Raw genomic sequence first — 19,033 nt, 5'->3', positions numbered from 1 at the left:
GGCGGGGGAGGCCAGCCGGCTGGGCGGCGCGCCGGGGCAGCCCGAGCCGCGCGCCGCGTCGCTGTAATCGGACACCGGAGCGCTCGCCCCCGGTGCCCGGCCACTTTCCATTCACTCCGAGGTGCTTGATTGAGCGACGCTGAGTAGAGCTCCCGGAGCCGCGGCACTGCAACGCTGAGGATTCCTTTACAAAGAAACTCAGACTGCCGGGAAGAAAGAATTTCAGCGCTGGGACGCTCTAGAAATTAAGGTCTTCCGGGAAAAAGACTTAGGCACACGCGGAGCCACACCGGTAGCAAATTGACGACTCTTACGTGCTGATCCCTTCCCATCGCGGTAAGCTGGATTCATTATTTTCAGCATTACACATTTAGCAAGATAACAAAATATAACTTTTGGTCCCATGTATCGACTTTTTTACACATCGGTGTGCTTAAATCTGGACATTTTCTGAAGAGCACATGCCGTTTGTCAGGGAAGCGTTTCCCTTGCTGAGGGCTCGGCTTGAGTTTTCTTTAGGTTGTGACACCTGCGGAGAGTTTAAAGTTGAGTATTTCCGTGCCTTCTAATGTAGAACTGCTCGAGACGGCGTAAGGGATTCCTTTTCTAACAAGTTGTTAGTGTTCCATCAGAAGTGAAAACAACTAACAGCATGTCTAAGTGTCTGAGTTAAAGGGAAGTTATATGCGGGGGTGGGGGGACGTGCAAGACGCTTGGCTTTCAGTCACTTCTCATCTCTGGTTTGGCTTGAAATCACATTGCTCTGTATACTTACTTCATTTGACCTGTCAGTTCATCTCCACTATTATTTTTTGCAGTTTTTAGCATATGTCGATTTTGGTAAGACATATCAGATAAGACACTGATAATAGCAGTATGTAAAAATGTGTAATTATCTGCCTGCTTAATGAAGAGAGGAAGGTTAGGCATATTTACAGCTTTTGCTGGTTTTATTTTTTTTTGTTGTTGTTGTTTCATTATAAAGTCAACAAAATCAGGGAGCCGTTTATTAAGCGAAAGGTATCCCATAAAATCAGTTTTCTTCTAAGTTAATTTAGGGATGACAAGGAGAAGAGGTTGTGGAAGCAGGAAGAAGCTGTTTCATTTGAAAATTACCAATACAAACATCTCTAGTGTTTCCTCCATCTGTGTGGCAAAAGAGGCAAACGATTTTGTTTCTGAGTCTTATGACCTATGTACCACGTAGGAAGTCAACTATTTAAAATGTTTAAATTGTTCAAAATGGCATGTTTAGTTTAATTGTGCTTTTTCTTCTGTTAGTGAAGTAGCATTTTCAATTTTTGGTGGAATTTGTTAAATAAAATAGTGTTAAGATGTTGATAATAATAGCCATATAATACTGAAGATTAGCATTGTTGTAACCTGTAAAAATAAATTTCTAGGTTAAACTCTGTCATTTTACTGTGTAATTAATATTAGACTCAAAATGACAGGATTTCTTTCAGACTCCTGAGTTTATTCTGCATATTGTGGCCACTAGAGCTACTGTAGATCTCTATTTACCCATTCCCTGATCTTCCTTGGTATTCGGACATTAGTTAATAGCATGTATCAATTTTATAGCTATGGTTTCAAAAGGTATTGCTTCTGTCTCTGATTTATCTTTTGGAATTTTGACAGCTTGCTTTCTGGTTGATTTATTTTAACTATGCATTGAGGGATCCATGGTTCACTGGATTGCTCACCACTAAGTCATTGGTTTGAATTTGGCACTAGTCCATGGTTACCTCATCTGCATCATTTAACAGCTGCATGGTCATCTGTATAAATTGGCAGATAACTAATTTGAGTGATTTCAGTGGTCAGGGATTGAGCACACATAGATTTATGTGTAGAAATGTCATTTTAGAGATGATTACTCCAAAAGAGCTAATGAGGGTCGGAGTGGGTATACATGATTTTTCCTGTAGATTTTTTCTTGCTACTACAATATTTATGGTAGAAGAAGTTTTTATTTACTAGAACCCATTGGTATCATTCTCAAGTCTTTTCAGTGTTCCGTGATTATTAGAAAGAAGATCAAGTTTAAGTACTGAGTTTTCCTTTGGGAATCAATACCTTTTGCCTAGCTGCTTTGTTCTGCTTTAATATTAGCATTATTTGTTGGAAGAAGAAACAGTTTTTCTTTGTGCAGATTTCCAGACACAAATGAATTTAATCCAAATTTTCACATTGAAGAAACAAAGTCAGAGCACCTCCTACTGTTTGCATGACTGTAAAGTTCAGATATATCTTTTGTGCTCTGTCTAGATCACTAGTGTGTGTGTGCACATATGTGCATGTATGCTCCTAAAGTGTGAAATGAAATATAACAAACTTGTTACCTCTCTTTTAAAGGTATTTTCTCTTGGATATTAATTTGCAAATCTGAAGAAATGGCATTCCAGGCAATTTTCGTGTTGGTTGGAGTATTTGTTTGTTCTATCAGTGTAAAAGGATCGTCTCAGCCCCAAGCAAGAGTATATTTAACATTTGATGGTAAGATAAAAACCCTGGGAAAATGTTATTTGAAGTATTTTTTAAAATTTCACATCCAGGTCCAAACATTAATAATAAAACACAGTAAAATATTATTGAATATTGATGAATTTAAAAATATTTACTGGACTACTTTTTGGAGGTCATGGCCATTTTAAATTATGTATTCATAGGCAAAAGGTCTCTACTACATGTGTTTATGAAAATGCTTGAAATATATGCTACCTTTTTTGAAGTTTCTTCTTAATAGTCACCTGGTGTTTGAGAAACACCCTCTATGTGCTAATCCTCATCAGCAGAGAAGTCTATACAGGTTTAATTACATAAAATTTTTCTTCATAAGTTTTGGTCTTGGCCTCCAAACTACTTTCTCCATATGTTGTTCAAATGGTGTTTTTTCCATTTCCAAAACGCGTTCCTGAGGTTGGCAAAATCTGATAATTAGTTGAAAAGGATCTAAAAGAATAGTTGGAAATATGTTTTTGAATGCTGTTGTATACAAATGTTATCTTCAGAAGCTTGGGAAAATGGGCGTGATTTCAAATTTGCACAAACAGAAAAGGTGTAAGATCCTCTGAGGAAATGGTTTGCCAAATGTATGCATGAGCGTTAATGTATATAGTTCAAACAACCTACAGATGCATGGTTTTGGTCAGTCATGTAACCCATACTAATTGGACAGATGGGATAAGAAATCGATCAGGAAGATCATCTCGCCCGTAAGGTGTTATTTATGTTTTTATAACTTTTTTCAACTTAGGTTCTTTATAAACTGTGGTGTCATTGAGCATATTTTATTTTACTTAAACGGTGTACTCTCAGACCTTTCTTTGTAGCACTGTCTTTGAAACACACTATTATCTTAAATTTCAAACAGCAGATTGACTGACACTTATCAGTCAAATGGATAGCTATTTTTTTCTTTCCTTCTTAAGTCACTAAGGACTTTCCCCAAGGTTATGATAAGCACTGAGAGAGCTTTATTTAGAACTTGAGTGTGTGAACTTCTAATTGCTTCCTTAGCCTCTAAGCCAGTCATTCCCCTAACAACCCATGGCTGTCCAGTTAAGTTATGAAGAAAGGAAAAAAGGATCCTTTGAAGTGTCTTTTTATGGTTTAATTATTGAAACATCTTGTAGTCTACTTATACATTTTCTTCCAAGTTGAGAACAATGAAGTATCTAATCTAATGAAAAATAAAGGCATTAGGAGTAGTGCAGTTTCTCTTTTCTATGTCTCTCAGTGTATAGAAAGATGGAGTGGTCTCATAGATTAGTTACCTGAACCTGTTCTCTCTATTACATCAAAACTAACCAAACTTTTTTTTAACCCAAACCTAACCCAAAATGTGTAAATTTTAAAAGCATGCGTATCACCAGAGATAATCTATCAAGTTCATATTTGAAAAGACTTTACAGGTTTTTTTTACAGAGGAAATTAAGTAGTATAATCTGTTAAAACCAAACTTCAATACTAAGTAGGACAGTAACTACTATATAGAGAGTGACTAGAAGTTATGATGGGCTTTTTAAAATATACCATGTCTAATATTTTAAATGCTCTCAAAGTCGAAACAGAATCTTGCAGACTAAGACTTCCCTTAATTTATAGCATATGTAGAATACAGCTTGATGAGATAAGCTATTGATCTGAGATTTCTATCAGTTCCTGATATTTTATTTTTCTGAAGAGTCTTGCTAGGAATACTTAGAGAGATAGCATATCGCTTTATTTGTTTTAAAGATATATGTCAACAGGGAGAACATATAATGAAATTCCATAATTTCTAAATTAATACAAACAACTCTTGAAGTGAACTGTATTTTAGACATATCATAGGAAAAGTACCTTGGACAATAAAATTACTAAAAGTTATCAAATTACATCATTTGCATCTTTACATTATCACAATTTCCTTGCCTCCTGACTCTTCAGTCTTGAATTATTTTCATTCACCACTACTTGGTCTTCTGCCAAACTCTTTCAGAATCCTCTCAGTTTTGCCTTCTAGTCCAATTAACAATGTCAATTTAAAAATGTGTGAATCGAGATCTCTTCTTCTATCCAAGTTTTATCTTTCTTGTGGTAGAATGATGGAGTGATAACATTTGGGAAACTGATTTACACGTTTGCCTTCCCTATTGATCTAGTGTAAGGTCAACCAGATGGTCATGTGTCCTATGGGAGAATGTATTTCACATGTTATTAATTAGTTACATTTGTTCGAACTAAATCTTGCATGTTAGAAGAACTGTGGTTCCTATTAGATATTATATTTTGTAATTATTACCATTCTAATTTTATGCCAAATAACTTTTCAGATAACGTTCATGCAAATACTTTTTGATTAAGTTGATTTTTTGTTAAAAAAAAAATCTGGTAGTTTAACAGGTTCACATTTCATAGCATTATTGTCATTATATTTTTTTTCCTCAAAAAATCTTTGGAATCTATAAGGGTCATAAGAAACGTCAAGGCTACATATGTACAATAGACAAATTTGTTTTGCTTGTTAATATACAAGGGAAAGCATTGTTGAAATGGTTCTGCCTTTATCCAATAGAGACTTTAGCATGTAGTATTCTATAAAGCCAGGAATTAATACTACAGTTTGACCAAAAGTATCAGTTACATGTCATTTTACAAAAAGGTTCTGATCTTGAGAAACATGGAAATATTATCTATATTTGAATAGATATAAAATGTGATTACTGAGTTAAATATGTTAAGCATTTTTTCTGTCTAAAAATGAGGTAGATTCAAAATAAGATTATTTTTTCACCTAGTAATTAGGTTGTGAATCTAAAATGTTACATTGATATAAAGTCATCTATAATATAACCTTATTATTCTCACTGTGTCTGTAGGATCTGTAGTAATGTTCTTTATTTCTGATATTGATAATTTACATCTACTTCCTTTATGTTCTGACTGATCCACGTAGAAATCATTTTTTCATTTTTATTGATCTTCTTAGAGATTTTGGTTTTGTGTTTTTTTCTTATTATTTTTCTGTTTAATATTTCCTTGGTTTATACTCTAAAGTGAAATTATCTTACTTCTTCTTGTCTTGTGTTTCATTTACTCTTCTTTATTGATTTGAGACCTAACCAGTTGTGTATTTGAGATGTAACCAATTGTGCTATAAGTTTCCCTTCAAACATGGTTTAGCAGTGCTCATCATATTTTGATGAAATTTGTTTTGATTTTCAGTCAGTTCAAAATGTCTTCTAATTGCTCCTCTTATTTTTCCTTTACTCACAAGTTAATTCGAAATATATTGTGTAATTTGAAGATGTTTATGTATTTCTTATATCTTTCTGTTATAGATCTTTGATTCAGTTTCTTGTTCTCTAAAATCTATTAAAACTCATTTCATGACACTAAATATAGCTTACATAGAAAATAATGTATATTCTGCTTTTATTGCATGAATGTTTTATTAATGCCAGTAATATCTAGTCGGTTGGATTGGTTTGTTATGTTTTCTATGTCCTTACTGATTTTCTGTCTACTTATTCTTTCAGTTACTGACAGAAGAAATTGAACTCTTCACCTACAATTACATATTGGTCTATTTCTCTTTTCAGGTGTATCAGTTTTTACTTCATGTGTTTGAATTTCTGTTATTAATACTGACATATTTAGGAGTGTTTATGCTTCCTGTTGAACTGGCCTCTTTTCCGTTACGAAATATCACTGATTATCTGGTCATAATTATTGTTCTGAAATGTATTTTGTACATAACACTTCTGTCTTTTCTTTTATAAGGAAAAATACCAACAAAATTTTAATTATAATGTGTGTCAGGATTCTAGTGACCTCTGGGAAGTTTTTATTAAAATATTAGTAAATACATCGAAACATATATTTTTTGATTTGCAGTGCAGTATAGTGAGAACAGCATTTATGTGGAAAAAAATAAGTGTTTTCAAACTTTGGTTTCTCACTAATTCTGAAACTTTGTCAGGTTCCCAACCAGTTAAAACATCTGGGTGCTAACTTACTCTAAAACCCCTTATTACACTAAATTTATATGATGTTTTAGCTTAGTTTTGTTTTATAATGTCATCTTCTTTAAGGAAGTCTTCTACAGTAATTCCTTTTAATGCTTTCAAGAACATTTTGTATGAAAGACCCCATGCAAGGGACACAACAAAACTAAACAAACAATTTTTTAAAATTCACAGATTTTGAAGTCCGACAGAGCTGGTTTTAAATCATAGTTGCCTGCTACTTTCTGGGGATGCTACATTGGGGTAGTTACTTAATCTCCTGAATCCAGAATTTATCTGTAAAATGGGAAGGACATTCACTTCAGAGAGCTGTTTTGAAAATAAAATAAATTAAGTTTGTAAATGTGTGGTTATAGTGTGCATCTTATGAAAGTATATGAAGACTTACTCTAATTGAGTTAGCATTTATAAATTCCTTTAGGGTAGAAATGTCATCTTCTTTTGTACTATAATTACTTCCCCCAAATTAGCATAGAGACTGTTATTAGTTATTGTTCAATAAATGTTGAATTAACATAAATTTTGATACTTCTTAACCACTGTACCTCGTCAACCAGCAGAGCTCTGGTACACTATAAGCATGCTTCACTGAATCCTAGTTTATTTAAGGTAAAGACCGTTATTAAGCAGAAGGTAAAATTTCTTCATCATAGCATTAAGGTAAAAGTATCATGGGAGAAAAATTTTGGTTACTTTGTGCATGGATAGCTTTAGACTCATATCCTGGTACATTGCTGATGGTCAAATATTTTCCATCTTCTTACAGACTTTTCCTACATTATACCTTATATAGAGATTCAATGTTGTCTGGGAATTCAACTTTTATATTTACCCTTTCCAGTTAATTCTCAAATCTCTTCTGTTATATTTTCTTCCCTAATAGACTTTCATATCTATAGATTTTAAATATTTTCTTCCAGAGAGTTGTGTGTGTGTGTGTGTGTGTGTGTGTGTGTTTAAAGTTTATTTATTTTTGAGAGAGAGAGCACAAGTAGGGGAAGGGCCGAGAGAGAGAACCCCAAGAAGGCTCTGGCATTATCATTGAGGAGCCATTGAGTGGCTTGAACTTAACAACCATGAGATCATGACCTGAGCCGAAATCAAGAGTCAGACACTTAACTGACTGAGCCACCCAAGCTCACCTAAGTTTTTTGTGTGTTTTGATTGGAAGTATAGTGTTTTATATTAAAAGGAAGAAACCTCATATATACACAGCCTTCCAAAGGGCTTTCATCCGTGGCCTGTCAGGAATATTGCCTTAAATCTTAATACTGTTGGCATATATATAAGCTCGCATGTCTAGGTATGTCTGGACTTTTAAATTAATGCACAGATGCATTTTTTTTAAGATTCTATATTTTAATTTTATTATTTTTTATTTTTGAGAGAGAGACAGAGAGACAGAGTTCAAGTAGGGGAGGAACAGAGAGAGAGAGAGGGAGACACAGAATTGGAAGCAGGGTCCAGGCTCTGAGCTGTCAGCACAGAGCCTGATGCAGGGCTCGAACTCATGAACCATGATGTCATGAACTGAGCCGAAGTCGGACGCTTAACCAACTGAGTCACGCAGGTGCCCTGAGATTCTCTTTTTTAAAAGTCCAATTTTTCATGCTAAGTTTGAACTTCTTAAGAACCCTGTCTACTTAGTTTACTTCTATGATTATCATGGCATAGTGGATGGCTTGAAATTTTATTTAACTATTTGCCAATCTTGTGACATTTTAGAGTACCATAAAACCTCAGGAAGGCAGGGGGTCATGTGGGATAAATTCTGATCCACGTCTGTACCATGATATGAAATATATTTGTATAAATAGACCCATAAAATAAAATACAAATATAAACATCCATATAAATATCAAGTATAGGTTATATATATGCTCCTAGGGTAATAGCTGTTAAATAGTATATTTGATTTTTTACCCTTTTTCCTTTGATGGATAAGTTGAAATTTATTCAGGAATACTTGCTCTTTGAAATACTTTCTATGTGAGGAAATTAATAGATCCTAAATTCACTATTTTATTTTGTTAAGGTTATTTATTTTGAGAGACAGAGGGAAAACGGGAGGGTCAGAGAGACAGAAAGAGAGAGAGAGAGCCCCAAGCAGACTCTGCACTGTCGGCTCAGAGTCAGATTCAGGGTTCAGACTCAGAAAACATGAGATCATGACCAGAGCCAAAATCAAGAGTTGGACCCTTAACCAACTGAGCCCCCAGACACCCCAAAATTCACTACTTCAATTGAGATTTATTTACTGAATTAGTTAGCCTTATATGGTCTAATGAGTATATATATTACTAACTTAACTGAAATGGCAAAATTTCTGGTTTGTTTAGAAGATTGGGTATCAATTGCAATTCAGGAGTTATCCAAAATTACACAGTAGTTCCGCCTCTGTTACCATAAAGGCAGTAATCCAGTCATGTGCATGTTGTGTCTCTCCACTACAGCCTCTAAGATAGACATTTTTTAAGTAATCCTGATGAGTATTGGATTATTTTTATTTGCATGTTTTTAGATCTAGAAACATAATAATCCAGAAATAAAGAAGTAGGATATCCCCACAGCACTCATCACTTTGCTCTTAAGTAAAGAAGCCTGGGACAGACAGACAGACACACACCCGGACACATGCACAACAACACAAAATAAAATAAAGAAGTAGGGATATACTCAGTATTCTAGAGGCTTCAAAAAACCTGAATATCATTTTACTGAATACACAGCAGATTGGCTCTACTTCAAGTTTTCTTTTGGCTTGAAACTTTTATGAGTTATTAAGGTGCCTATGGAAGTATTTAAAGCAGTGAAAACTCAAAAATGCATTCACTGATAGATACACTGCAGAAAAGTTGATTATTTGTGACTGCTGTTACTTCTTTGCTGGTGTTCAATTGTAAAGATCCTCACTAAACTGCTCCCCACCCCATTGAAGCCTATGACTAATGGCTTTAAACTCAGAAGGAAAATGACAATTAAAAGATTAAAACTTTATAAAGATTTCTACTATTTGGATACATTTTTCCATAGCTAATATTGGCCAGTTTTCTGGCTCAAAGTTGACTTTTACATTGACATGTGCATGACAGTGTTTTAAAAACAGAAATATATCAGTTTGAGTTATTTAGTGAAACAGGTATATTAAGTGTAGGGACTAAGCTTGCATAGGATTATAAGTTCTTTCAATTACTTACCTTGTGATGCTTTTTGCCTTCTTTCAGTGCTGAAATTTTCATTAATATAATTGTCAAAGTCTCCAGGTCATCAATAGTATAGAAATGAAAGATGATGAAATTTTATAAAACATCTTTTATCTTTTAATATCTGCTTCATTTGACAAGAAGCTTAATTAAACAATGAATAAGAGGACCCCTGTGAACTAGTGAGCTAAACCTGAAAGCCAATGAATTGTTCTTGGACAATAAACTCAAAATAATAAATTGTGTCTTTATGAACTCTAGTAGCATTAACATTACAAGGCACATTTGTGGAAAACAGTTTGTCTCTGGTTGCCCAAGAGATAAAAATAAAGCCAATTATTCTTGATTTCTCCATTAATCTTGGAGAATGTTCATTCTGGTTGTATTGAATCTTCTGAAATATTTAGTTCTTGGGAAAACTGTGTTAATGCAGTTTGTTTTAATTCCCCTTCTGATGGTTTCAGTTAAATACCAATTAAACATCTTTAATAACAAACCATGTTTTAATAAACTCAAACTCAACAAGGAATGCTGTGTGAATGAAACTCTGCATTCTTCCCCCGTGAGTGTCTTTGAAATCAGAAGGGTTTGATAAGTACAGTTAGGAGTGGGATACTACCTAAATCATAAAGAGTCTTAAGTAGAGCAGCACCGAATTTGTGTTACAAGAGCAAGTTAAAACTGTTACAAACACAGTGAAAGCAGGAGATGAGAAGACATTGCTAAGAAATTTCATGTCTGTTTTTCTCTGTAGTATATGTTGATATAGGACTCTTAGTAGTCAAAATAAAATGAAATCTCTTTCACAGCCTTGAATTGGGGAAGTTTTAAGAAGTGCAAAGAATGTCCCTTGAGAAGTATTAGGGTAGAAATATGTTACTGATGTGTTCTTTTAAAGATTCTTTGAAAAAAGTTGGAAATTCCTATTTTCCTGGCATAAAAAAGTTTCTTATTCTGGGTGAGCTTTGTCACATTCTTACAAGCTTAAATCTGTTGCCAAAAGATGATGCTGTGATACTGAGCCATTTCTAAAGGTACAAGGTTCCTGCAATTGCCAACCAAGCTGAGAAGCTTCAGTGACCTGAAATTAAAAGAGTGAGGTTTTTGGGGCGCCTGGGTGGCTCAGTCAGTTAAGCGTCCGACTTCGGCTCAGGTCATGATCTCATGGTTTTTGAGTTCAAGCCCTGCGTTGGGCTCTGTACTAAGAGCTCAGAGCCTGGGGCCTGCTTTGGATTCTGTGTCTTCCTCTCTCTTGGCCCCTTCCCATTCACGCTCTGTCTCTTCTCTGTCTCAAAAATAAGTACACATGAAAAAAAATAAAAAAAAGAGTGAGGTTTTTGTGCTATATCTATTAAGTCATCTGATCAAAGCAATTCCATGAGAAAATGTGTCTAGTTCATGTTTATCCAGAGATATGTGGTGAACTCTGTTGAATGAATGTAGCTTAAGAGATGCTAGATGGTTTAACTAATTAATATTATTGAAATATAACTGATACACAGTGTTATATTAATTTCAGATGTACAGCATAATGATTCAGTAATTATATACATGATTCAGTGCTCACCATGATGAATGTAGTGACCATTTGTCACCATAAAATATGACTACAATGTTATTTATGATCTCATTTACTGTACTTTTTAATTCTGTAACTTGTTTATTTTATAACTGGAAGTTTGCACCTCTTATTCTCCTTCACTTGCTTTGCCCATCCCTCCATCCTCCTCTCCTGCAACCACCAGTTCTCTGTATTTATGAGTCTGTCTCTGTTTTTTTGTTTGTTGGTTCATTTGTTTTGCTTTAGAGATTCTGTGTGTAAGTGAAGTAATATGGAATTTGTCTTTTTCTGTCTAACTTATTTCACTTAGCAGAAATCCCTATAAGTCTATTTATGTATTGTGAATAGTTAAGATTTTATTTCTTTTTATGCCTAAGTAATATTCCATTGTCTGTGTCTGTGTGTGTGTGTGTGTGTGTGTGTGTGTGTATGCCACATTTTCTTTATCCATTCATTTGTTGATGGACACTTAGGTAGCGTCCATATTTTGGCTATTGTGAATAATGTTGCAGTAAACATAGGGGTACTTATATCTTTTCAAAATAGTGTTTTTATTTCCTTTGGGTAAATACCCAGAAATTGAATTACTGGGTCATGTGGTATTTTTATTTTTAATTTGTTGAGGAATCTCCATACTGTTTTCCCTAATGGCTGCACCAATTTACATTCTACCAACATTATGCAACATTTCTATCTTGTTTTTTTGATACTAGTCATTCTGGCTGGTATGAGATAATAGCTCATTGTGACTTCGGTTTATATTTTCCTGATGATTAGCAATGTCCAGCATATTTTCATGTGTCTTTTGGCCATCTCTATGTGTTTGGAGAAATGTCTATCCAGGACCCCTGTGCTCATTTTTTACTGGATTATTTTTTTTTGGTGTTGAGTTGTGTGAGATCTATATATTTTGAATATTAAGCTCTATTTCAATATGTCATTTGCAAATGTATTCTCCGATCTGGTAGATTGCCTTTTTATTTTGTTGAAGGTTTCCTTCATTGTGCAAAATGGTTTGAGTTTGATTTGATCCTATTTATTTTTACTTTTGTTTCCCTTGGTTGTGGAGAAAGATACAGAAAAATATTGCTAAGACCGATTACTGCCCATGTTTTCTTCTAGGAGTTTTATGGTTTCAGATCTCACGTTAAGGTCCCTAATCTATTTTGAGTTTATTCTTATATATGGTATGAGATAGTGATCCAGTGTCATTCTTTTGCATGTGGCTGTCTAGATTTCCTAACCCCATAGATTGAAGAGATTGTCTTTTCCCCATTGTATGTTCTTGGTTTTTTCCCACAGATTAATTGATCATGTAAGTATGGGTATCTTGTCCCATTGATCTATGTATCTATGTATACTGTTTTGATTACTATAGCTTTGTAGTTTATCTCGAAATCTTGGATTGTGGTAATTCCAGTTTTCCTCTTTTTTTTTTTTTTTTTTTTTCAAGATTGCTCTGGTTATTCGGGGTCTTTTGTGGATCCATACAAATTTTGGGATTTGTTACTCTAGTTCTGTGAAAAATACCATTGGTGTTTTGATAGGGATTACATTGAATCTATAGATTGCTTTAGATAGCTTATTTTATATTCATTACATGTTGATTATGTATTTTGATATGTTCTTCACATATGTAGATTAAAAGTATATGTTACATACCTTTCTTTGCAATTTTGATTTAGAAGAATACCTAGAAATAAAGATACGCATTTTTCCATTCTTCATGGACATAGGCTATTTTGTCTTCTGTTATAAAATACTTTTGGTAATTTATTTGTATTTATTATAATAATCACTAACATTAATATTGCTTTTGTACCAGGCATTATTTTTAGTTTTCTTATTTTATTATGAAAAAATTTTTAAAAAATTTATTTGTTTATTTTTTATTATTATTTAAAGTTTTTTTTTCTATAGTTTACTGTCAAGTTGGTTTCCATATAACACCCAGTTCTCATCCCCACAAGTGCCCTTCTCCATGCCCATCACCCCCCCTTCCCTTCTCCCACTCCCCCTTCAGCCCTCAGTTTGTTCTCAGTATTCAAGAGTCTCTCATGGTTTGCCTATTTTTAATTTTCTTAACAACACTGTGAATTAGGTGCTATTTTTATCCTCATAAAATGGAGATTCCAAGAGAGTAAGTTGCCTGAGGTCACAGGGATAGAAAAGGACACGATTAAAACAGAAGCAGTCAGACGCCAGAGCCATTTTGGTAGATGCTGTGAGAATTCGTTTTAACAGTCACAAAATCACAGTTAAAAGAAAGGAGCATTTTTCTCAGGCATTTTGTAAACTCACTTGATCATGTTAAGGGTGTCACAGTAGACTTCTACTTTTCTTTTAGTACATGATCCTTCCCAAAAATAAAGGAAATAAAATTCTCTCTACTGTCCCTAATTGCCCCTTCAATTTCAGACTCACTGAGGTGAGGATGAGGGAGTTAAAACTGTAATACATGCTGATTTCATTACCATAGGTAAGGGCTTCCTTTGTGGCTGTGGGAACAAGTTTGAGCTCAGACAAAGAAGTGTAGACACATTTATCATTCAATCCCTTCACCTCACTGTGCAAATTAATCAGAGTAGTGTCTCTATAAGTTCAAGATAGTCTACACTTTCTCTTAAAGAAAAGAAAATGATTGGTTCTTTTTTATAGATACCACTGTAGCATCAACTAAATATAACCCCAAGATCGGCTGAATTTTTCCATTTCCTAAATATCTTTTCTATAACAAGGTATAAAAAGGCGATCATACTGGTTTTAGTTCCATTAGTGTCAAAAATAAAAGTATTGAGAAAGTGCTCAACTGTAAGCTTTGGGCAAATTCCAGTACTCCTTTGCCTTCTGGATTTTCATTTATATGTTCCTGAGGACCGCTGTTGTTAATGAAAACATATTTAAAAGCAAGGAACAGAAAAGTTCGAGATTTTCTAATGCAGAGTGTGAGTTGGCAAGAAGGGCACGTAAAACAGCGAAGCGCTGAGCCGTGTGCTATTTTAGGGTAGCGCTAGTCCTGCAACAATGTGCTGAGCTGTAAAAGATGGCACGTTCGCTCTACATTGTCAAGGTGCGTGCTTTTCAGAAACAGTCATTTCAGCCTTCCCCCCTTACTCAGTGGGACTTAACTGCCTTTGAGAACTCAGTAGTGGTATGTTACTGTTGCAGAGTGCTTTTAACTCTTTGGAGATTTCTCACTTGTTATGTCATTAATTATAGAATTCCTATGAAGTAGCTCGGCAGGAAGGCCCAGGGAGGCTAAGTGCTTTGGCTAAGGACTCACAGCTTGACGGTGGCAGAGGTAATCCTAGAGGAAATGGTATATGGAGAGAAAAATTAATTATAGCTGTGGTTTTAGCAATAATTTATGGATTATTATGTCAAACTTTAAATATATTTAACACTATATTAGAACTGTTTCTAAATTATCTTTGGAAAAGTTGCGGCAATACATTATCAAAAATTCATATTCTTATTTGTCTCTAATTACGTAAATGAATGAACAGAGTTTGTCTTGCCTTTGCCAAGGTACAATACCCATAGTCAGGAGTTGTGCTATATACATCAGGATACCATTTTCCTCTTTGTCAGTTCTTAGGATAGAGTATTCTATTCTGTTTATTCTTATTTAGCCTTAGAAGGAAAAAAAGTCATTAAAATAATCTTATGCACTAGTTTGAAGTGATGTCAATGAACTTGCTTAATATTCTTGTGTTTCTCAGTATTACCACTTGATAGCATTTTAGATACTTTTTAAAAAGTATGAAATACTCTACCTAATTAATTCCTAAATTACTATCTCACTGAAACTATTTTCTTATAAATAATGAGCAGGTACCAGACTTTGAATATAAGATTGCTCATCTTTAATCTTATATCTAATGTAATGGCTAATATCAAGTCTCTAGTCTCAGTGGAATTGATAGACCAAAGGAGTGAAAGCAATATAACTTTCAAAAGATAATTGCTACTCTTCTAGGAAGAGGGTCAGACAGCTGATATCATAAAAAGAAAACCTGGATTCTCTGCAGGAGGAATAGCACCAGAGAAACAGTTGCTAAATTCTTTCAAAAAAAAAAAAACCATCTTATTTCCTTGGTATGGAGTTTCACTTTCTAAAGATAGAATCAGTTATGGACAGGGGATGTATATCTGAGTAAAAATTAAATGTTCTATCTATACACACACGCACACACACATGCACATACATACACACACCCCGTGAGTAAAGATTTGTTGGGTTTCACTACCAGTTAGGTCTTTCCTAAGTGTAGACTGTCCTTTAAATGCACAGAACAAAAATTGAGAAGTCAGAAGATAAAAGCTGTTGTGTTCCTGGTATTGTTTTTAATGTATTATTTATATGTTCTCTTACTTTAAAGATTCAAATACCACAAGTTTATATAAAAATTGGGCGATTAGCTTGGCAACGCGTCAGTACTTACCGTAGTACTGAACACACGTGTGCAGTAACAGCTTGGTGTAAGTGAGCTGAGGAGTGGAACAAGAAACTCTAGTGACTTCTGTATTTGAGCCTCACCTCCTTCCCGTCACTGATGGTTAGGAATGGTGAGAACAAAAGGACTTGCTGAGTAACAACCTACCAGAAGGAGGTAATCCAGCTTTACTACAGGTTACAGGGACATAAAGGGAATGAAGAGGGCAAATCATATGTAAAGACACCATCAGTACATAAATTTGTTTACTAGGCTTGCTTTTACAGCTAGTGAACTAGTCTTAGAACCCAGGTTGCTAGTGTTTGTATAGTTAGCATCAATTGCCAAGGACTTAGCAGATTTCCAATTATAGCATGTGAAACCTAATCTTTCATTGTGTGATTCGTTTTCTGAAGTCTTCATTTCACAAAATTAGATTAGAAAAGGCCTCTTTTGTAGATGGTCATAATTTTGTACAAACTGTGTGAAGTGCACCAAGCTGGCACTTCATTCATTACTGAAACTTGATAATGGACAGCAGTCTGAAGATTTCACGACCGCACTAACAAAATTAGAAACTGAGAGTAAAGGGAGTCCGATGCCCTAGTATTCCTGACCTTGCTAATTTGGGTCAGGTAGAAGTGGTATTTGTGGCCACGGTTTCTCTCAAGTGTTGGAGACTATTACATATAAAAACACAATTCCAACAGAATTGTAAGTCTTAGTACAGGGACCTCTTCATTCTTGTTTAATGAATAAGTGAATAGGAGCAAAGTGATAATAAAATTGGCTTCTATAAAACAAATAATAGTTGTTTTAAATTTCATTATGAAATTACGCCTATATATACAAACCCTTCAATAGACTGGATTGGAAAACTTTCAATAAAGAAACTTAAGATGATGACCAGGCATGTAGAAATTTTGATAATATTATGCAGTGAGTATTTTGGAGTTCTTTTTAGAACTTTCTAACCTCTTATAATAATTCAAGCAAAAACAAAGCCTTGTGACTTAAATTATCCCTTGATTTGAAAAGACTTATTGGATAATTTATCTTGTGTCAGTTGCCAGTAAGAGCCTTCAGCATTCCCTGAGCCTGCTCAGCCTGGCTCTGTATTTACACATACGCATTACGCAGTAGTGATGCAAACAGTGGGAAGCAATTAGAATCTCATTGGTATTATATACAAATCTGGACTTTAATAGAAGCAGTCTTTCTGGCAACAAAAACTTCCAACTTTTGCTGGTCCATCCACCTAGATTGTTAATAACATAAATTCAGACCCATGAGTTTTTCTTTTCTTTTTCTTTTTTCTTTTTTTCCTTTTCCCTGAACAGTAATACCCAGAACATTCCAAAAGACCAGAACATTAAGCTGGAATAAAACAATGAGTGTATTATCATCACCAAAAGGAACATTTTGAATTTTATTAGAAGAAACCAATTAGGATGTTATTTTCAAGCAAAGGGCTTGGCATGGCTTCAGAAAGTTACTTTCCTGAGTCGGGCAGGGGGTTAGCTGGCACAGAGAGGAGATCTTTAGCTTAACGTCTTGACAGCTTTAATGCACATGCAACTGGGAATTTTTTTCTTTAAGCTGATTCTCTTAAAAGCATGCTTCCTGCCACTGTTCAACATAATTGCATCAATTCCATTTTCCATTAGTACTCAAAACCTGCTGATATGACTGGAGTTTTAAAACCATTGTGTGAAAATCTAATTATGCACAGGTTTTTTTTTTTTTCTCCAGAGGATCTTCTATTGTGTATGTGATATGCAGTTGTATATATTTTTTTGATATCTAAAGTAGGATAAGCAAAGAGATCTTTATGCCAGTATTATATACTTTGGTTATTCATTTAATTGTTATCAACTATAGTGGTATAAGCTATTTCCTATTACAGAAGGAAAAGAACATTCAGTAGGCTCTATTTTGTTGAAGAAAACACATATTGCTTTGATACAGAAAAATAAAATATTCTGCTTTCAGATGAAAGGAAAGGATTGCTTCTCACCTCATTATGCCTCTGATAGCTATGTCTCTTTTATAATTGATTTATTTTCAGCAGTTTTTCATTATAGAATCTTGTATAATCACCTGCACTGTTTACTTCTTCCCCTGTCTAATTTTCTGATTTGTATTTGACACTTTTCTATACATACAACTATATGTAGACATATCAGATGTTATATTAGAGATTTAAAGTGTAAAATAGACTCATCCAGCAGTTTACCACCTGTCTTTCTTTGCCTTTTGTCCCCTCTTTGGTTTTTCTTTTTTTTTAATTGAGTGAGAAAAAGATTATCAAGCTTAGCCTGAAATTATTCATGAAATGGTGAAACCCTTAGAGCTCAGGTGCTGATGGCATGTGTAGCAAGAACTGATTTAAAGATGGCCTAGAGTTAAGATGTGTCATTTTGCTTTGGAAATGAAATTCAGTGTCCTGAGCAGTTAGGTGAAATTATCTTTAAGACAACCGTATTTGGTTTCCAAATTTTCTAATAAATATTTGGTACTGAAACAATTTTAAAACCTTGTCTAAAATTGCTTCTAGATAAAAAAAAATAATAGAGTTTTATAACTAAAGATAAATTTGCTGAAGTCCATTCATAGCATAGATATTTTTTTAAATATTTATTTATTTTTGAAAGAGCGAGGGGTCCGGTGCATATAGAGAGGGATACGGAATCCCAGGCCAGCTCTATACTGTCAGCTCAAAACCCAGAGATTCGCACTCAGGAACCATGAGATCATAACCTGAGCTGAAGTCTAGAGTGGGACATTTACCTGACCGAGCCACCTAGGCCACCCTCATTGACATTTTTCAAGGTATACAAGTATCTGAATTAAGTGCCAACACTACAAATTATGTTAACCTTAAAGAGAAAGCTGGGAAATCTGGTTAGAATTGATTGTTGGCAAATTATGGGTCAGTATGAGGAAAAAGCTTTTAGGCTTTCATAAACAATGTTGTGTCCATCTGTCTCTTACTGCTTTGTTCCCCACTCATCCTCCATGTTTTAGATAGATTCCATTAATACGTTATTTAAATAAAAAAAGACCCAAAGAACAGCATCAAATTCCGGGAATATTTTAGGTTGCCCACCTTGTGCACTATTGTGTGTTACATCTTTCAGTACTAAAAAAGTGTGGCATGAATCCACTCCTTGGTGACTACCTGTTCTTATCAGCAACATAAACCAACTACATAAAGCACTAGTATACCAGGCACACCAGGCCATAAACGAGGCACAGACTCCTAGAAATGGTCAGTTTTGAAATAAAACATTATCTTAAATTGGTTTAGAATATTGG

General features: G+C 34.5%; 1 protein-coding gene across 4 annotated transcripts in view; it reads left to right on the top strand.

The window, feature by feature from the left end:
* Positions 1 to 78: 78 nt before the first annotated feature.
* SEMA3C (semaphorin 3C) overlaps positions 79 to 19,033 on the top strand; it is a 177,147-nt gene continuing 158,192 nt past the window's right edge. For 2 of the 4 annotated variants that reach the window (XM_029928150.1, XM_029928139.1), the window contains exons 1-2: positions 79 to 336; positions 2,359 to 2,499. In XM_029928150.1, coding sequence (XP_029784010.1) covers positions 2,397 to 2,499 — 103 coding nt within the window. In that variant the 5' untranslated portion in view covers positions 79 to 336; positions 2,359 to 2,396. Of the gene's footprint in view, positions 337 to 2,358; positions 2,500 to 14,297; positions 14,350 to 19,033 lie in introns of those variants that run through there. The other 2 variants (XM_029928168.1, XM_029928158.1) reach the window with 2 other exon arrangements.

This window comes from Suricata suricatta, chromosome 2 (genome assembly GCF_006229205.1).
Source record: "Suricata suricatta isolate VVHF042 chromosome 2, meerkat_22Aug2017_6uvM2_HiC, whole genome shotgun sequence".
NCBI lineage: Eukaryota > Metazoa > Chordata > Mammalia > Carnivora > Herpestidae > Suricata > Suricata suricatta.
This window is presented reverse-complemented; position numbering and strand designations above follow the sequence as displayed.